General features: G+C 38.0%; 1 protein-coding gene across 1 annotated transcript in view; it reads left to right on the forward strand.

The window, feature by feature from the left end:
• The window catches only part of Ephrin (ephrin), a 167,807-nt gene that overhangs the window by 56,223 nt on the left and 95,756 nt on the right, over positions 1-15,828 (forward strand). Inside the window, exon 3 of the mRNA XM_068226017.1 lies at positions 9,265-9,406. Coding sequence (XP_068082118.1) covers positions 9,265-9,406 — 142 coding nt within the window. The remainder of the gene's footprint in view (positions 1-9,264; positions 9,407-15,828) is intronic.

Consider the following 15,828-nt stretch of genomic DNA (forward strand, 5'->3'; position numbering starts at 1 on the left):
GAACTGAAATAATATAAATGTTCATTTATGTCTTGGACATCAGTTTGAATATATACGCTCCTTTTTTCTCAATAATATTAGGGCTGAGATTTTAAGTAAGGGCAATATTCTGAATATTCACTGGAATTTTTTTTCTTCCGCTGTGTTTAACTACCATACTGTAAGATTGATATGCCTTAATTCTGTGGCTTTCTATTTAGTTTATCGAGCTGAGCAAATATGAATGTGAATAATTACCGTTATGTGTACCTTCGAGAGAGAGCTAGTAATTGAATAGGCACTCATCTTCTGTGTATTAAGTTTCCATGTTCGTACAAACAAGCACCAGTTTTATATGGAAGCTGAATTACTGACTTCCATTATGTGTGTCTACAAGGAATAGACTTGTGGGCAGTTACACGGAACAAAATGGGTTTAATCTTTTGCAAGAAGCGCAGAATAGAGAATGATTCAATTTCTTATTCACAGACTGTATGTTCTCTCATATGTATATACCTTCCTTTAGTGATGATAATCGTAAACTCTTAATTCAACAAACTGTCGGCTGTATAGCGAGCAAATAGTTTCGTGTAATTCAACAAACTGTCGGCTGTATAGCGAGCAAATAGTTTCGTGTGAACTGTGTATGTTTGATTATAGTAATTAAAACGAGATCAAACCAAATCAAATCCGAGGGCACACAGCCCATTAAGTGCCTTTCCTTGCACACTTTGCACCCGCGACGCCAGCGGGATGTGGGAAAATGTCACCACGGGCTAGTTACCGTATCCCTGAACTTAACAAGATGGCGGTTAAATGATGTTGCTATTGGAGTACGAGCAAAACAAGGTGAAAACTTAGAGAGCAAGTGATAGGTATAATAGTGCTTACGATTGGAACATCTTTCTACGCGTTCAAGTAGATAATAGGTGTACCAGTAAGTCAATGGAATCGTCCGTAACTGTAATTATGTGATTATTAGATATACATCGTGCATGTTCTTGATTAAGTATCGAATTTATACACAGTTAGAACAAAGCGCTCTGTGCAAGAGCTTTGACCAAAAGTGACGACATATAACACACGAACAATTTTCTCTCTCACGGAGAAATTACAGCAGCCTAGTCCGTAAATAGAAATATTAACTCAAGAAGCAAGAACGAGATGACTGAAAAGGTGAGAGAGGAAGATGCCCTGTACGACTCGTGCAATGACTTTGGAAAGAGCGACAGTGCCGTACAATGTGAAGCTTGTAACGAATGGCAGCACACTGATTGCAGTGGTCTGTCGAACGGAAAATGGAACATAATTAAAATGAGGCATCGCAAACTTACATGACTTTATGCGGGATTCAAATCTGTCCTCCTTAAGGAAAACAGAAGACAAAGAAAAAATTGTAAAGATATTGGCGAAGAAATTAAAAGAAATGCTGGAATCCATGGAAATAAATTTCAAGAAGAGAGTACACGAAAAACTCAGATCAGCGATTCCTGCAGAAATTTGTAAATACATACCCCATCTAATAGCAGTGCAAGAGATTAACTCATCAGGACAAGATGGAGAGACGCGAGTGGATGAAAATTATGAATCGGAAGAGACGGGGGAGAGAAAAGAGGACAGTGTTCATAGTTTTAAGATAGTGGAGAAGAGGGAAAGGAAGTGTAAGCAAAATAACACAATATTATCACATACGAGTGACAACTGCGAAAAGATTGGCGATGATGAAGGGATTAGAATCGAACCGCGATCCCACACCTTCTCACAAATAATTACGTCATATGAGACCAGCGATATCACAGGTGGTAAGCATCCTCTTCAACGTCCTCCAGGAGTCCACCATGATAAGAGAAACAGTAGGTGAATGTGGAGAACCAAGCCAAGAATACACCGAAGAATACCAGGAACAGCAGACACATCCAATGGAAATCTCTTCAAGAGATGTAGTGGAGTACTTGAAGGGAAGAGTATCGAAGGGGGTATAAAGTGTAAGGAACGCAGTACGAGAGGAGACAATAAAGCATTGGGAAATCCTTTCGACCGAAAGGATGAAACACAAGAACTTACTTTCTGGCCGTCGGGTATAACTTTTCGGTCGTTTCGATCTTAATCTACATAAGGAGTAAATGGAAACCTACGAAGCGAAAGTATTGTTATGGAATATTGAGGGACTTTAAAGTATCACGAAATCAGCTCCAGAAATTGTCTTCAACAATATGACGCTGTAATTATGGTAGAAACCTTGACTGTAGAATGGAAAAATTGCATTCCACTGTATTTTCATAGACTTCTCCAAAGCATTCGACACAATTAACAGGAAGATACTGTTCGAGATATTAGGAAAATTGATATGGAATCACATCAACATAACTAGACTCATTAAAACATACTAGTCTCCAATTACATAGTTACAAATGACGGAATAATGACATCTGATCCTGTAGAACAGACCACAGGCGTCTTACAGGGTGACCCGCTCAGCCCGCTGTTGCTCATCATTACCACAGCAGATATTGAAGAAATAATTCCAGGACAAGTAATATTGTACATGTATGCCGACGACTTGCAGCATGCATGACATTCAGGAAAGGAGGAAGGCAAGCAATATGCCGCACAAGAAAAAGACCCATTAAAACTGTAAGCTGCTTCAAGTACTACATACTAGCAGTTACCCGCGGCTTCGCTCGCGTGGATTTCGTAAAATGATAAAAGCAATCGTTCCTTGGTACTGTACTAAGACATTATCTGAAAATATCTAAAGTATAAACACTCACCGACAAATTGAGTTTCATTTACCCCAGAAACTCTTTGTAAACCACGTTTGTGTTATTGGCTTTTAGAGTTAAGATGACCATGCGACATAGAACTGTACATGTGACAGAGTCTTCTCTCAAATGGAAAGAAAAATATGTTTATTTTTAAAGGAGATTCCAAATATCTATTCCCACGTTTGTAACATCTTCAGTTTTTGAGACATAAGTATCCACTTAAAAATAACTCGACCTCTTCATCAGTCCACCTAAGTGGATTTTATGGAAACAAAAAGAAATACATGTTTCATTACTTTTAAAGTTTACAAATACCAATTTTCACGTCTGTAATATCTTCAGTTTTGGACATATAAGCATATTCATAAATATTTTTAATGTTTTTTAACTTTTTCACTTCTTTTCACCCCCGTTAAGTGCCTTTTCCGAAAACAAAACATACGTGTTCCTGTATTTTTAAAGGAGATTCAAAATACCAACTTTCACGTCTGTATCATCTTCAGTTTTTGAGATATAAGTTTCTTCATACAAATAATTCAACTTCTTCTCTTCTTTCCACCCCCTCTCCGTTTAAGTGGACTTTCTGAAAACAAAAAAATATGTGTTTCCTTATTTTTAAAGGAGATTCAAATAGCAAACTTTCACGTAAGTAAGATCTTCAGTTTCTGAGATATAAATATCATCTTAAACAGAATTAAACTCGTCCTTTACTTATTTTCACCCCCCCCCCCTTTAAGTCGATTTTCCGAAAACAAAAATACAGATGTTCCTTTATTTTTAAAGGAGATTGCAAATACCAATTCTCACGTCTGCAACCTTCAGTTTTTGAGATATGCGTCCTCATAAAAGGAATTCAAATACTTTTCACCTCCTCCCCCCAAATCTATTTTCCCTTCAAAATGCGTGCTTCTTTATTTTAAAGGAGATTCCAAATACCAATTTTCACGTCTGTATCAACTTAAGTTTTCATAATATATAAGTAGCCTATCCTCAGACAAATAATTCAATTAATTTTTCAATTCTTTCACCCCCCTAAATTGGATTTTCCGAAATCAAAGGAATATGTGTGTATTTACTTTTAAAGAAGATTCCAAATACCAATTTTTACGTCTGCAGAATCTCTAGTTTCTGAGATATAAGTATCCTTATACAAATAATTCAACTAACTTTCTAATTTTTTCACCCCTCCTTAAGTGGATTTTCGGAAAACAAAAAAAGCATTTCTTCGTTTTTAAAGGAGATTCCAATCGCCAATTTTCACGACTGAAACATCTTCAGTTTTTGAGATATCAGTATTCTAATAAAAAGAATTCAACCCACTTTTCAGTCCTTTTTACCCGCTCCGCCAAGTGGTATGTGGTTATATCATGCAATGCTGAGATGAATGAGGAATAAGAGGTATGCATTTTTTCTTCTATACTTTGCTTCAGTTAACTATTTTGTGTCCACGGCGACTGTCGTTGTATTCTTAATTCCGGTAATTAGTACGATTTTCGTTCGTTTGCAGGATCAGCAGTGTGGTCTCTGTGCCCACTGTGGAATATTAATAAAATATCTTCGTTACTGACCACAGTATAATGATTGATGATAATGAATTGATGGTACACACTATTGGAATTAAATTAAAATTACTAGTAAGGAAATTAATTGAAGTAGTGCAATAAGAAAGTAGATCTTCATATTCAGACAACACACAACACTACCAACCACCACAGAAACACGCAATAGTGATTACATCCTTCCATATAGGGTTGGCGTCAGGAAGGGCATCCGGTTACGTTTTTTCTATCTGATTAACGTCGCATTAACTTAGATGAATTTAATGCCGCTGGGATATGAAGGAATCTGGAATGGGAAGGCAGTGAACGCGGCTTTAATTAAGATACAACATTTACCTGGTGTGAAAATGGGGAAACCACAGAAACCCACTTCAGGCTATTGACGTTGAGGTTCGAAACCGTCTTACGAATACAAACTTACTAACTACACGACCTGTACTACGTACCCAACTTGCTCGGTCATCTACTGTGAGGGCAAGTCTACGTTTGATACGAACATTTTACTGCATTTTACTTCACAAACATTATTCATTTATAAAAATGAATGATATATTTAACAAAATATCTGCAGAAATCAGCCAAATGAAATTTGCTTTTCCATTCTCTTCATTTTTAACATTTTCAAAAAATATTTAGATCACAATGAATGGCCTGAAATATCATCTAGGCCTATAGAACATCACAGTTGTTTTCACCAATGAAGTTTGGTGAACCTATATTTGTGTGTTTATTATTCTTATTTTTTATCTAAGGTATTCTGTCTTTTCTTCTCCTTTATGTTTGATATTTTACATAAAATACGTTACATTGTAAACACATTTTTACTAACGTGTTTTACATCATTTCTGGCGCTTCGTTTATTTTGTTATATATTTATACTGGAGAAGATACATATCCTATACCAAACAAAGCAAAGTCACCTTCGTACAGGCTATGAAGGCCCTTGGAGGAGTGGAAGGTAAAGGTTCCACCATTGTTAACCTCGGCACGTGATGGGGTAGAGTGGTTAGCTCTACGCCCGGCCGCCTTTGCCCCCAGGAATTAACCTGGTACTCATTTTTGGTGTAGGCTGAGTGAACCTCAGGGCCATATGCACCCCCGGAAGTGATAATCTCGTTTCTTAAATTTTACGACTTTCTGACGGGGATACGAACCCACGTCCTTCCGGGCGAACCGAGCTCGCCTTTACCGCATCGGCCAGGCAGCCCCTGCATATCCTATACCGTACAATGAAAATATTTCGTAATGTTCATTGTTATTGGAGTGTTATAGCCTCTTATGGACGTAATAAATAAATAAATAAATAAATTAAATAAATAAATAAATAAATAAATAAACATCCCTAAAATCATTCCATGAAGTATCATCTCGCCGCATCTTCGAACCCGCATCAGGAAAAGGGATGGACATAGGATACATACAAACAATCCGTATTGTTAGGTTCTGGCCGTTCATAACCCTGTTGAGATAAAAGTTGGTCTTCCTCGCCTGGATTATATTCATATTAGTATTGGGTGTATCTCTACAAATAAATATTTCTTCGCATCATTTCTGAATCTCGCCTTCTTTATTATTCACCCATCGAAGGATGGTGTTTGAATTTATAATCGGCTCACCCTAATTGAGAAAAACAGACTCGGGGAAGGATCGAGAACGGTTTTAAGTTCCGCATTTCTCGTAGGACTCTATCCGTTCTTAGAGGTTTACCTCAAGACAATAAATGAATCGTATCATAAGATTGAGAGAGCTGCCGGCGTTCTTTGTCGGCTAGAGCAGTTAACCATAGATTGATGAATGTGGAAATTCTTTTCTAGTGTTGTGTGTGTGCCAAATTTCTCAGCGTGGCGTGGTAATTCCGAGGCGTAGCGGCGGAACCTTCCCACTGCGGAGTGGGAGGATAGGCCTATTCACTTGTGGGTTCAAAAGAACACTTGGAACAGTACACTACAAATAACTTGTTCTTCGGTTTTCCATTTACTTCATTTTTAAAATTTTTAAACAATATTTACATCACATTGAATGAGTTGGAGTAAATTGATTCTGCACTGAAATATAATGTAGGCCTATAGTCTGTAACACCACAGTTGTTTTTACGTGTGTTTGTTATGTAAGGTGTTCTGTCTTTTCTTCACCATTAAGTTTGATATTTTACACACAATACTTTATATTGAAAATACATGTATTCCTAGAATGTTTTACATCAGTGTTGACGTTTCTTTTATTTTGTTATGTTTATACTGTGTAAGATATGTTATATACAACGAAAATATTTGTACTCTTCATTGCTATTGGAGTGATATAACTTCTTATGGATGTATTTAATAATAAATAAATAAATAAATAAATAAATAAATAAATAAATAAATAAATAAATAAATAAATAAACCTCCAGATTGTTTATCGAGCGGAGTGGACGCGCAAGTTAACGCGCTGTGGCTATGGAACCAAGGTCTGCATTCGGGAGGCGAGTGCCTAGAGTTGTACACGAATCCCTACAAGGGATATACGCTATAATTTAGTTGTCTAACCTCGTGCCATCGGTCATTTTTAGGTATACCTACTGTAGTACACGAGGGAACTGCGAATCTTATTAATCTGCAAGAAATTTACCGGCTTCTTTCTTTCTTTCTAAATCAATACCTATAACGTTTTTGGCTTCCTCTTGGCGAGTATTGTGTGAGCCACTAGGAAAGAACTAGTACTTTTTTACAGTTGGTTTTACGTCGCACCGGCACAGATAGGTCTTATGGCGACGACGGGGTAGGAAAGGCCTAGGAGTGGGAAGGAAGCGGCCGTGGCCTTAATTCAGGTACAGTCCCAGCACTTGCCTGGTGTGAAAATGGGAAACCACGGAAAACCATCTTCAGGGCTGCCCACAGTGTGGCTCGAACCCACTATCTCCCGGATGCAAGCTCACAGCTGTGCTCCCCTAACCGCACGGTCAACTCGCCCGGTACACTATTTTTATTCGAATTAGGTACATTATACAGTAGTTATTTTCAAATTCTCATTCTGTTTTTCTGAATATGTACTTGAAAATAATATTCTTTCCTATCGCGGGTTGCAGAGATCAATCTATTACGTCACAGGTAAGATTCCCTCGGGTTTATTTTTAAGGAACCTGTCCTAGAATTGGTTTTCGAAAACAAGTAGTTCGCGTATTTACGCTATTGTTGACAACATTATCATAGTCTCTGGATCTCTAGCTTCACGCGAATTCCAGATCACAGGGACGAGACATTAATTTCAAACAAATCCACATGCATTGTCTAGAATTTAAACCGTGTCTGCCTTGACGTTGTGAATATATTTCCAGAACTGCGACAGTTGCAGTGGAACTTACTTTTAACATTTTTCCAGCCTTCTAGGACGTTGATCTACCGACTGGAACAAGACCAGGAGTCAAGTGGCCAGAGTGACAACGTATTCGCTACTTAACGAAATGCCTTCGGAGCCAGTTTGCTCCCCGCTCTCGAGGAACTACCCAGGTGTTAATATAAGGAAAGGTCTTCATTGTAGTAATAACATAAATGGGATTGCAAATTAGGAGTACAGATCTCTGCACATGGTTATGAGGGCATTTATGAGTTGTAGTAAGAACGAATGTTGTGAAATTTGAGTCTGATAAGAACGTGGACACCGACCTCTCCGTATGAATGATGTTTTCTGCAGTCGCCGTATGAAGTTGAGCGATGTCATGCCGCAGAATTTTACCGTTGGACATTCTAGAAAATGTACGTGACAGTGATTTACTCTAGCTTCTTAACATAAAAAATTCTTGATGTCCCCCTCCCCTCTTCCTTCGTACACTTTTGGACGCTTTACTTTCTCAGAGGTCTTTTAACGTAATTTCTAGTCATGTCTTGAGTGAAGGCCGCTCATATGGCATAAAATCTCTTAAAATTCGTACCTCCGTCCCCGGCGGAGTCTCATGTTTCGTCGGAACCGTACAGTTATCTACACCAGATTGCGCTAAGATATTTACTTTTCGGCAATTTTTCAGAACTCGCGTAGAAACGAATTTCTCATTATACTGTATGTTATCATGGCCATATACAGTAGACATTACAACTTCTGAACATATTTTTGGATAATAACCAGAGGAATATGCTTGTTAAGAGTAGGTTCCTTTGGTAGTTAACATACTGCGAAGTGGAGCAATGAATGAAAACTTTCAATTTGGAAGAAATGCTTAAGCTCATTGAGGATGAAAGTGGCTAAAATAATTGATGACAGTTAACATAATTGGAGTTACTGGTACATCGATGCGCTTTGTTTTCACAAATGTGGTGGCACGTAGCCAGATGGCAGGTGCTTCTTGGCGTCGGGCCGTCCAACCTCATTCTTCTACCGATTTTCCCTTGAGCTGACCATTAAACACTAATTCTGCTTTGGCAGAGGAAAGTTATCCATTGAAAGAGACATCTTTAGATGAAAGGATGGTGGGGTCGTCGTGCTGAAATCAGTCATGCTGGACCATTTATATGCTAGCACAATCCAGGCAGTTAAATACAGCCTATCACATCGTAGCACAGTCACTTTCATTTTGATCCACGATGAGAAAAGAAGAGGCTTTTGTGGGTCGTAATTTCATACAACGGTTGTAAAATTACCTAGCATATTGCACCGATTAGGATGAAACTTTGTATATGTCGTAGGTTGCTGTGGCTGATACTAAATAAATATGAATCTGATTGATTGTAAATTGTTCATTATGGATGTTACTTAAATTGTTGCGATTATTTATGTATTTATATCCCTTGGTAATTCAAAACTATCACTTGCATTACATGTCATATCAAAAGATATAATTCGAGATAAAGTTGTCCTATAATCACTTCAGTAGTTTACTTCTAATTTCTTTTATAATTGAGATATGAGTACCTATTTCACTGTTTAGCAAATGCATTTGAATAATTCCTTGTTTTTTTGCTGTATTATAATTCGTTCTTATTTTTCAGTTTTAGGATAGACAACACAGATCACATCATAGATGTGAATAAAGGGAACATACCGTTCGAATACGATCAGGTGAACATCATCTGCCCCGTGTATATGCCTGGTACACACGAAGAGGACGCAGAGAAATATATCATTTACAACGTAAGTGCCTTTTATTCGTACTATAATTTATAATAAAGCTGTAGCAAAATGTATTTCCTTTACGTTCTCTATTATCGCTTGTAAACGATGTTTTGTTTTATTTTTGTCTTTCTGTTCTGTTGTTTAAGACATCGCTATCAACGACCAGAGCTGTCTGTAAAACATGTTGTGATTGTTTGTTAAATCGTTTGTATCTTGTATTTTCATTGTGCGTGATGAGTCGAAGTAGAAGCATCTTAGGTAGTGCGAGAACCTAATCTTAAACATTTTTTAAACCTTCTGTCTTCCTTGTCTATTGGTTTATTACAATAAATAAAAGTCGCTGATGTATAAAACGGGGATTTTCACACTGAAAGTCAGCACCTCCCTGAGAAAATTATATTTTAACATCATGTATTACTCAAATAAAACTTTCGGCATTTAATGATATTGTTATAGGTGTTATGATCAAGTGACGTTTCATTGTCAGTCCCGTATGTTTTGTATGTGGAAGTTAATAACCTTTATTATTAGTGTGCCTTCAGTCTTCTGTGTACTAGTAATTAATGTATTAGGTACGTACAACATGACTTGAAATATATTAGTACGTTAAACCTTTCTTAATGTGACAGTATAAAATTCTAGGGAAAATTCTCACTCAGAACGGTCATAGAAAGTTGCCGTGACTCGGGATTGAAGCATGTCAGGTTTAGCTTCCCTGCCTTACTGCATTAGGTAATAATTAGTCAGTAAATAAAATAATAGATTAGGCCATGGGTTTTCATTTCACCATTAGATATCCTGAGAACCCAGCCTTACGCAAATAGTAGATTTTAAAGAAGAAATATTATTTGATATTTACTCAATCAAGTTGGGTATTTCTGTGTAACCGAGCCCAGACTTCAGGCAATGGCTCTGACAGGCATATTCCTCGTAGTAGATCCTGAAGAAAAATAATCTGCCCTGTCTAGTTTGATCTGAAGACTCGTATGTCTTCCCTCTCCAATCCATATTTTAATGGTTATTCCTCCCTTCATTTTCTATCATGATGTCTCCCCATGACACGTTTGAGTGCTTCACATTTCCATTAGTTCTAATCGTCAAACAAATTGTGAAGTTTAGGATTAATTTTTGATATCAGAAATTAGGTTGCATTATTTCGTGAATACTCCGGCCTAATGTATTTTACTTTCGCATAGTATTTCTCTCACATTTTGTGGTCTAGAAAAGAGTGGCATCCCAAAGCAAAATATAGTTGAACGGGGCAAATCCCACTTTGTATTCATTATGGAATACTTAAACGTGATATTTGTTCACAGTGACACATCAAACTCAAAACAACGTATGTTCATGATACTTATTTTGGCGAGTTGAAAATGTTCTAGAATCACTAATGCTGTAAGGTGGACTGTTAGAGACCACAGTCTTTAAATCTTTTCTGTATTTTCTCAGCCTGTCTGTGGCGCAATATCTGGATGGCACTTCGGATTTTCTTTGGTTGTACAACTTGAAACGTCCTCCTTTGCGGAGTCATATTGAACCCTTGAACTTACCATTCCATCGTTGGTCGGCCACGGCTGCTATAGTAGAACAATTTAGAACTCTTAAATCTTGGGTCGTTGCGGGAATAAATTCGGTCACGATCTTAACCAAACGATGGGGTTCAGAAGAAAGCCTAACTACTTGAAATGAGGAGCAAAAATGTGCTTACTAACTTTTATTTAAACTGAAAGAGCACGATAACATCGTTAATTTAATATGCATTCTTGCCACAAAACATAAAAACATTTAATTATTGATTTTTGAAAAGTTCCTAACACAGTCACATTACATAACGTCACTTCGTTTCTTCCAATGTCGAAGAGTTGCTTCAGAGAAGCTAATATGTTAGTGGACAGCGAAACTGAAAAACTGAAAAAGGGAAGACCTGAAAAACGGGCGCCTATTATTCCAAACGAGAACTGAGAGTTAATCCACACGATCCGTGGAAAATCTGACTTTCAACAAGTAGAACGCCTGATTTTCTCTTAATTAAGGTTATCCACCAGTCAAATACCCTTCACGGATACGGAACATCCGCCGAATGGACCCTTAATCGAACCAAACTGACTATCAGTTGCTTTGGATAGGTTGCGAAATATTATGGGAAAGCATGGTGTTCACTACAAGTTAATGGCATCATTCACAATTGAAATAAAATTCCACCATGTATTTGTCATTCATGACACCCTTAAGTGATAAGATAGTCCCGATGCTAAACGTGCATCACCCCAAACAACTGTTCGGAAGGAACCAACAACAACATGATCCGGGAGGATCTTACGTTAAGTCGTTCTAAAGGAACAAAACTGCGAAATGCAGGAAACACTTACTAATCATGCATTTGGAAGAAATGCCAAACACTGAAGTTAATCAAAAAGTGAAAAGTCACTTGAAAATATTATTATTGAACCGATTTTCAGGTTAGAAATGGGTTTATTATGCTTAATAAATTTACCAGTCCACGCTAAAATTTACTACAAATTTAAGGAATTCTTTCCCTTGAAAACAATGCTACCAGTACAGATCTCTCTATTTACTGTCTGTCCCAACACACTACTGGTAAAGTGATTACTTACTTATTCTAACTATGAATACGAATGAGAATACGACAAGATTAAAATATAAAATAAAATTACTGGCTGACGAATCGAAACCGCATTCGCAACTCAAGTCTCATTCTAAAACACTGAGTGTCAATAATGCACACTATCAATGAGAACGGACGTCAAGACGAGGAAACAATAAAGTCCGTAAAAAATAAATTAACATCTCGAAGTCATACAGCTTAACACGCACGAAGAAACACAGTAAAAATATAATCTAGATCGGGTCGATGTCCCACACTTGGACAGCCCTCGTTTGTCAACAGCAGTCCCGTTATCTCAATGAGAGCTTCGCATAGACCCTCTACAATAAATCATATCGCACTGTAATGGCTACCTTCAACCAGGCCACTTCACAAAAGAAACAAAAGAAAAAAAATCTAAACTGAGACTTGAGTGTGTACAGCTACCATCCCAGACCTATCGTCGGGCTCACTTGAAATCTGTACACCCTAAACCTAATCAGTATATACATGATGCCTTCCAAGTCCTATCGTCGGGCGTGACCTAGGACGTCTCATCATCAATGACTCCAAGAATAAACACGTGACGTCCTAAATCTATCGTCGGGCGTCAAAGTGGGTCGTAATACGCCTCCCTTAACATATCAGGCGAAATGCAATTTCCAACAAACCTCCAACAGTAACACTGAATCTGGTCAGACAAAAAATACGCACGACGGAACTACGTCTCTTATCAAAAGAATGCAAGTCGAAACACGGTAAGTGCCTACCTCTCGAAAAAAAAAAAAAAATACAACAAGTGTCTACCTCATCATAATATGTGAACTCAAAAATAAATAGACGTGACGAACGATTCTCCACCTCGAACACAATCTCAGCCTGTGCACTGAAGTGTCAGGGCTGCCAATGAAAATTCCCAACACACGTTTCCCTTTTAGTGGATGCCTTCAAATTAATAATCATCACCATCACATTCGAAATTCGCAGATCGCCTATCATCAATTCCAACCATCTTATCCATGACCTCTCCAATGAACAAATTAAATATAACCCAACCGTGTGTCAAAATTGCTCTTCAATCCGTGAGGCCGTACCTTATCTTAACAAAAATCACTGGATGTTTACTACCCAGACCTTTACATTTTACTAGAGTCGTTTTCACTTGGAATCATTCTATAAATTTACAATGCTTCACATCATAGTCATCTCAAATTCGGATTGATTGCGGAAAACAATACAGCCTGCCTCACACAGCCTGTTCCTAAATACTTCCTCTACAAAAATGTCTCAACACTCTTTCTCATCGCTTGATTCCAGCGGTAACGCTTCTCTCTCATCTCCACGTACATATAAATCCATCGCTCTCAATCCCTTTTCCTTCAAGACCCTTTTCCATACTTCGATCCCCTGGTGAAAACGACAACCATTATTAAGCACATCTCTGACTTTACTATTATTACGATTTTCGAACCTCAAAAATCCAAGAGCGCACATCGACCTTTCGCAATTCAAGTATACACGATGTCTCAAAATTTTCTTCCCATTAATGACTGTGACTCTAACAAATTTCATTGACATTATCTAAATATGCTTACGATCCTTGTAAAAATAACTGGTTAAATGTAATTTAACAGAGAGGAATTTCCTTATCCCGCGGTAAACATTATTATTATTATTATTATTATTATTATTATTATTATTATTATTATTATTATTATTATTATTATTATTGACCAACATTTCTGAATGCAACTGACACCTGAAATTACAATATTCGCCACGACAAAATTAACACTTATAACGTTCACAAATCCGCACTTTGAATGATATCTCATCTCAACACAAAATTTTAAGCGTCGCATTTTACCGTTCTTGACATGAAATTTACACACTGAAAATTTTCACACGCTGACCAAAATTTACAACGCCTTTCGCCTGATAATTACGAATATCACCCGACAATCATCTGGAAATTTTGGTTAGGACAGACAGTAACTAACTAACTAACTACAACATAATATAAAATAGACAGACCTGCACATTGGTGACATTCTCAGCATTCTGATTACATCATCCCAGCAACCTCGTACTTAGCCACTCATTTTCACAAATAACATTTTCATTTTCAAAATTTCACTCATCCAAACACTACCCTTCACACACACGAGATTAAAATTACCATAAATAATGCACTTTCTTTGTAACTTGCACCACGAACTTCCCTCGTTCTGCAGTCGACTCTAACTGCCTGATGCGCTTCCCAGAGTGGTTTCTCTCCCCGTTGTTTCAATAAGAACAGGTGTTCGGCCGATAAGGGAGTAGAACTATTTTGAATCGCTTCCCCCAGACCTTCTTCACTTACAAGAGTACAGGAAATGATAAAAATAAAATCTGCTGTGTAATTTTCCACCAGCCTACACCTTCCCAGTTCGTCTGCAAACGTTCACAGTTTCTCCAATCACTTTTCTTCTTAACTAATATATGGACTTTAGCCACGAACATGTATTGAATTATTGTCGGTCAATCTGGCGCGAATTTCTAATGACGACGGGCACGAGCTCCCGCGGCTTCAAGTTCCAGATCGACACTGCAAAATCTACGGTGGGGGGTTTCTTTTATAATTTCCGGAAGGACGCTATCCCCTCTATGAGTCTCGGTGGTGTAATCTGCCAAATTTGCTTCTAATAAACCGATTTTGATAAAACTTGTCCCAGAACTCCGGACAGACTTGCACTTATGTTCGATGTTAAATTTATAATTTTTCTACACTCACCACAGGAGAAATAAATTGTTTCTGCCCGTGCATTTCGCGCGTTTTTCTTCTGCCCACGACCTTGGCACGTGTAACTAGCTCGCTGTTCTCACGCTAACACACACTTGGGCTTAACTGCATCTAAATTGTCCCTGGTGTCACTACCTCCACAGAGGGTGTATGAATAATTTTGCTTATTTATTTCATCCTTTACTATCTTATCAAAATCCCTCGTTGTGCAGAATTCATTAATTTAGAAAATTGTCGGGCACTCGAGTTCCACCGAGGTGTCCCGGCAATCCACGAGCTCGCCTTGCGGGAACCTTCCCACGCAACATCGGGCTCTTGGGAGCGCAAAATGGCTGCCCTCAAACATACAGTAGTTTCTGAATACCAAATAAATATTTGGGAAAAATAAAAATTTTTCTCACCGTAGAATTATGGGTTCATAATCCACCTACAACAACGAAATGTTTACCCAGAAAGGGGAAATATTTAAACAGATATATTCCTTCAAAATTCTAAAGTGTACATGGGAATTTTGATACAGATGAACCATGATTCTACGTAAACTTTCCCAGCCGATCTCACTCTTGACGTAGGGCTCTGTTACTTTCACGTATTTCCCTGTTTTCTTCTTCCAACAATAGAATTGCGTTACAGATGTCATCAACAAAGTCTTCTCTTAAGAATGAACATCGTAAACATTCAGCGTCTTTCTCTTCTTTACTCCCGCTGCTTGCCTGTCCTTGGAGTGGTGCCTCGACCTGTCTTCCTCTCGACGTGACGATCATATTTACGGGTTGTACCTCTTCTTCTTCTTCTTCTTCGGTGACCATTTCCCCAGCTGGTAAGGCTGCGTCATCCTGTAATGGAATTCTTTCTTCGGCTCTATGATAAACCTTTTAAGTTGGCTGCATCATCATTGAATTGGGGGTTGCTCGGAGTCTGTTTCTTGATGTTACTGATGTTATGTGCGTCATTGGATGGTCTCTGCCGCCTGCCTCTCTCTCTCTCTCTCTCTCTACACCTGCTATCTGCATTTCACTGAAAGGGCTCTCCGGCATATCTTTCCTTTATCAA

This window comes from Anabrus simplex, chromosome 2 (assembly GCF_040414725.1).
Source record: "Anabrus simplex isolate iqAnaSimp1 chromosome 2, ASM4041472v1, whole genome shotgun sequence".
In the NCBI taxonomy this organism is placed as follows: domain Eukaryota; kingdom Metazoa; phylum Arthropoda; class Insecta; order Orthoptera; family Tettigoniidae; genus Anabrus; species Anabrus simplex.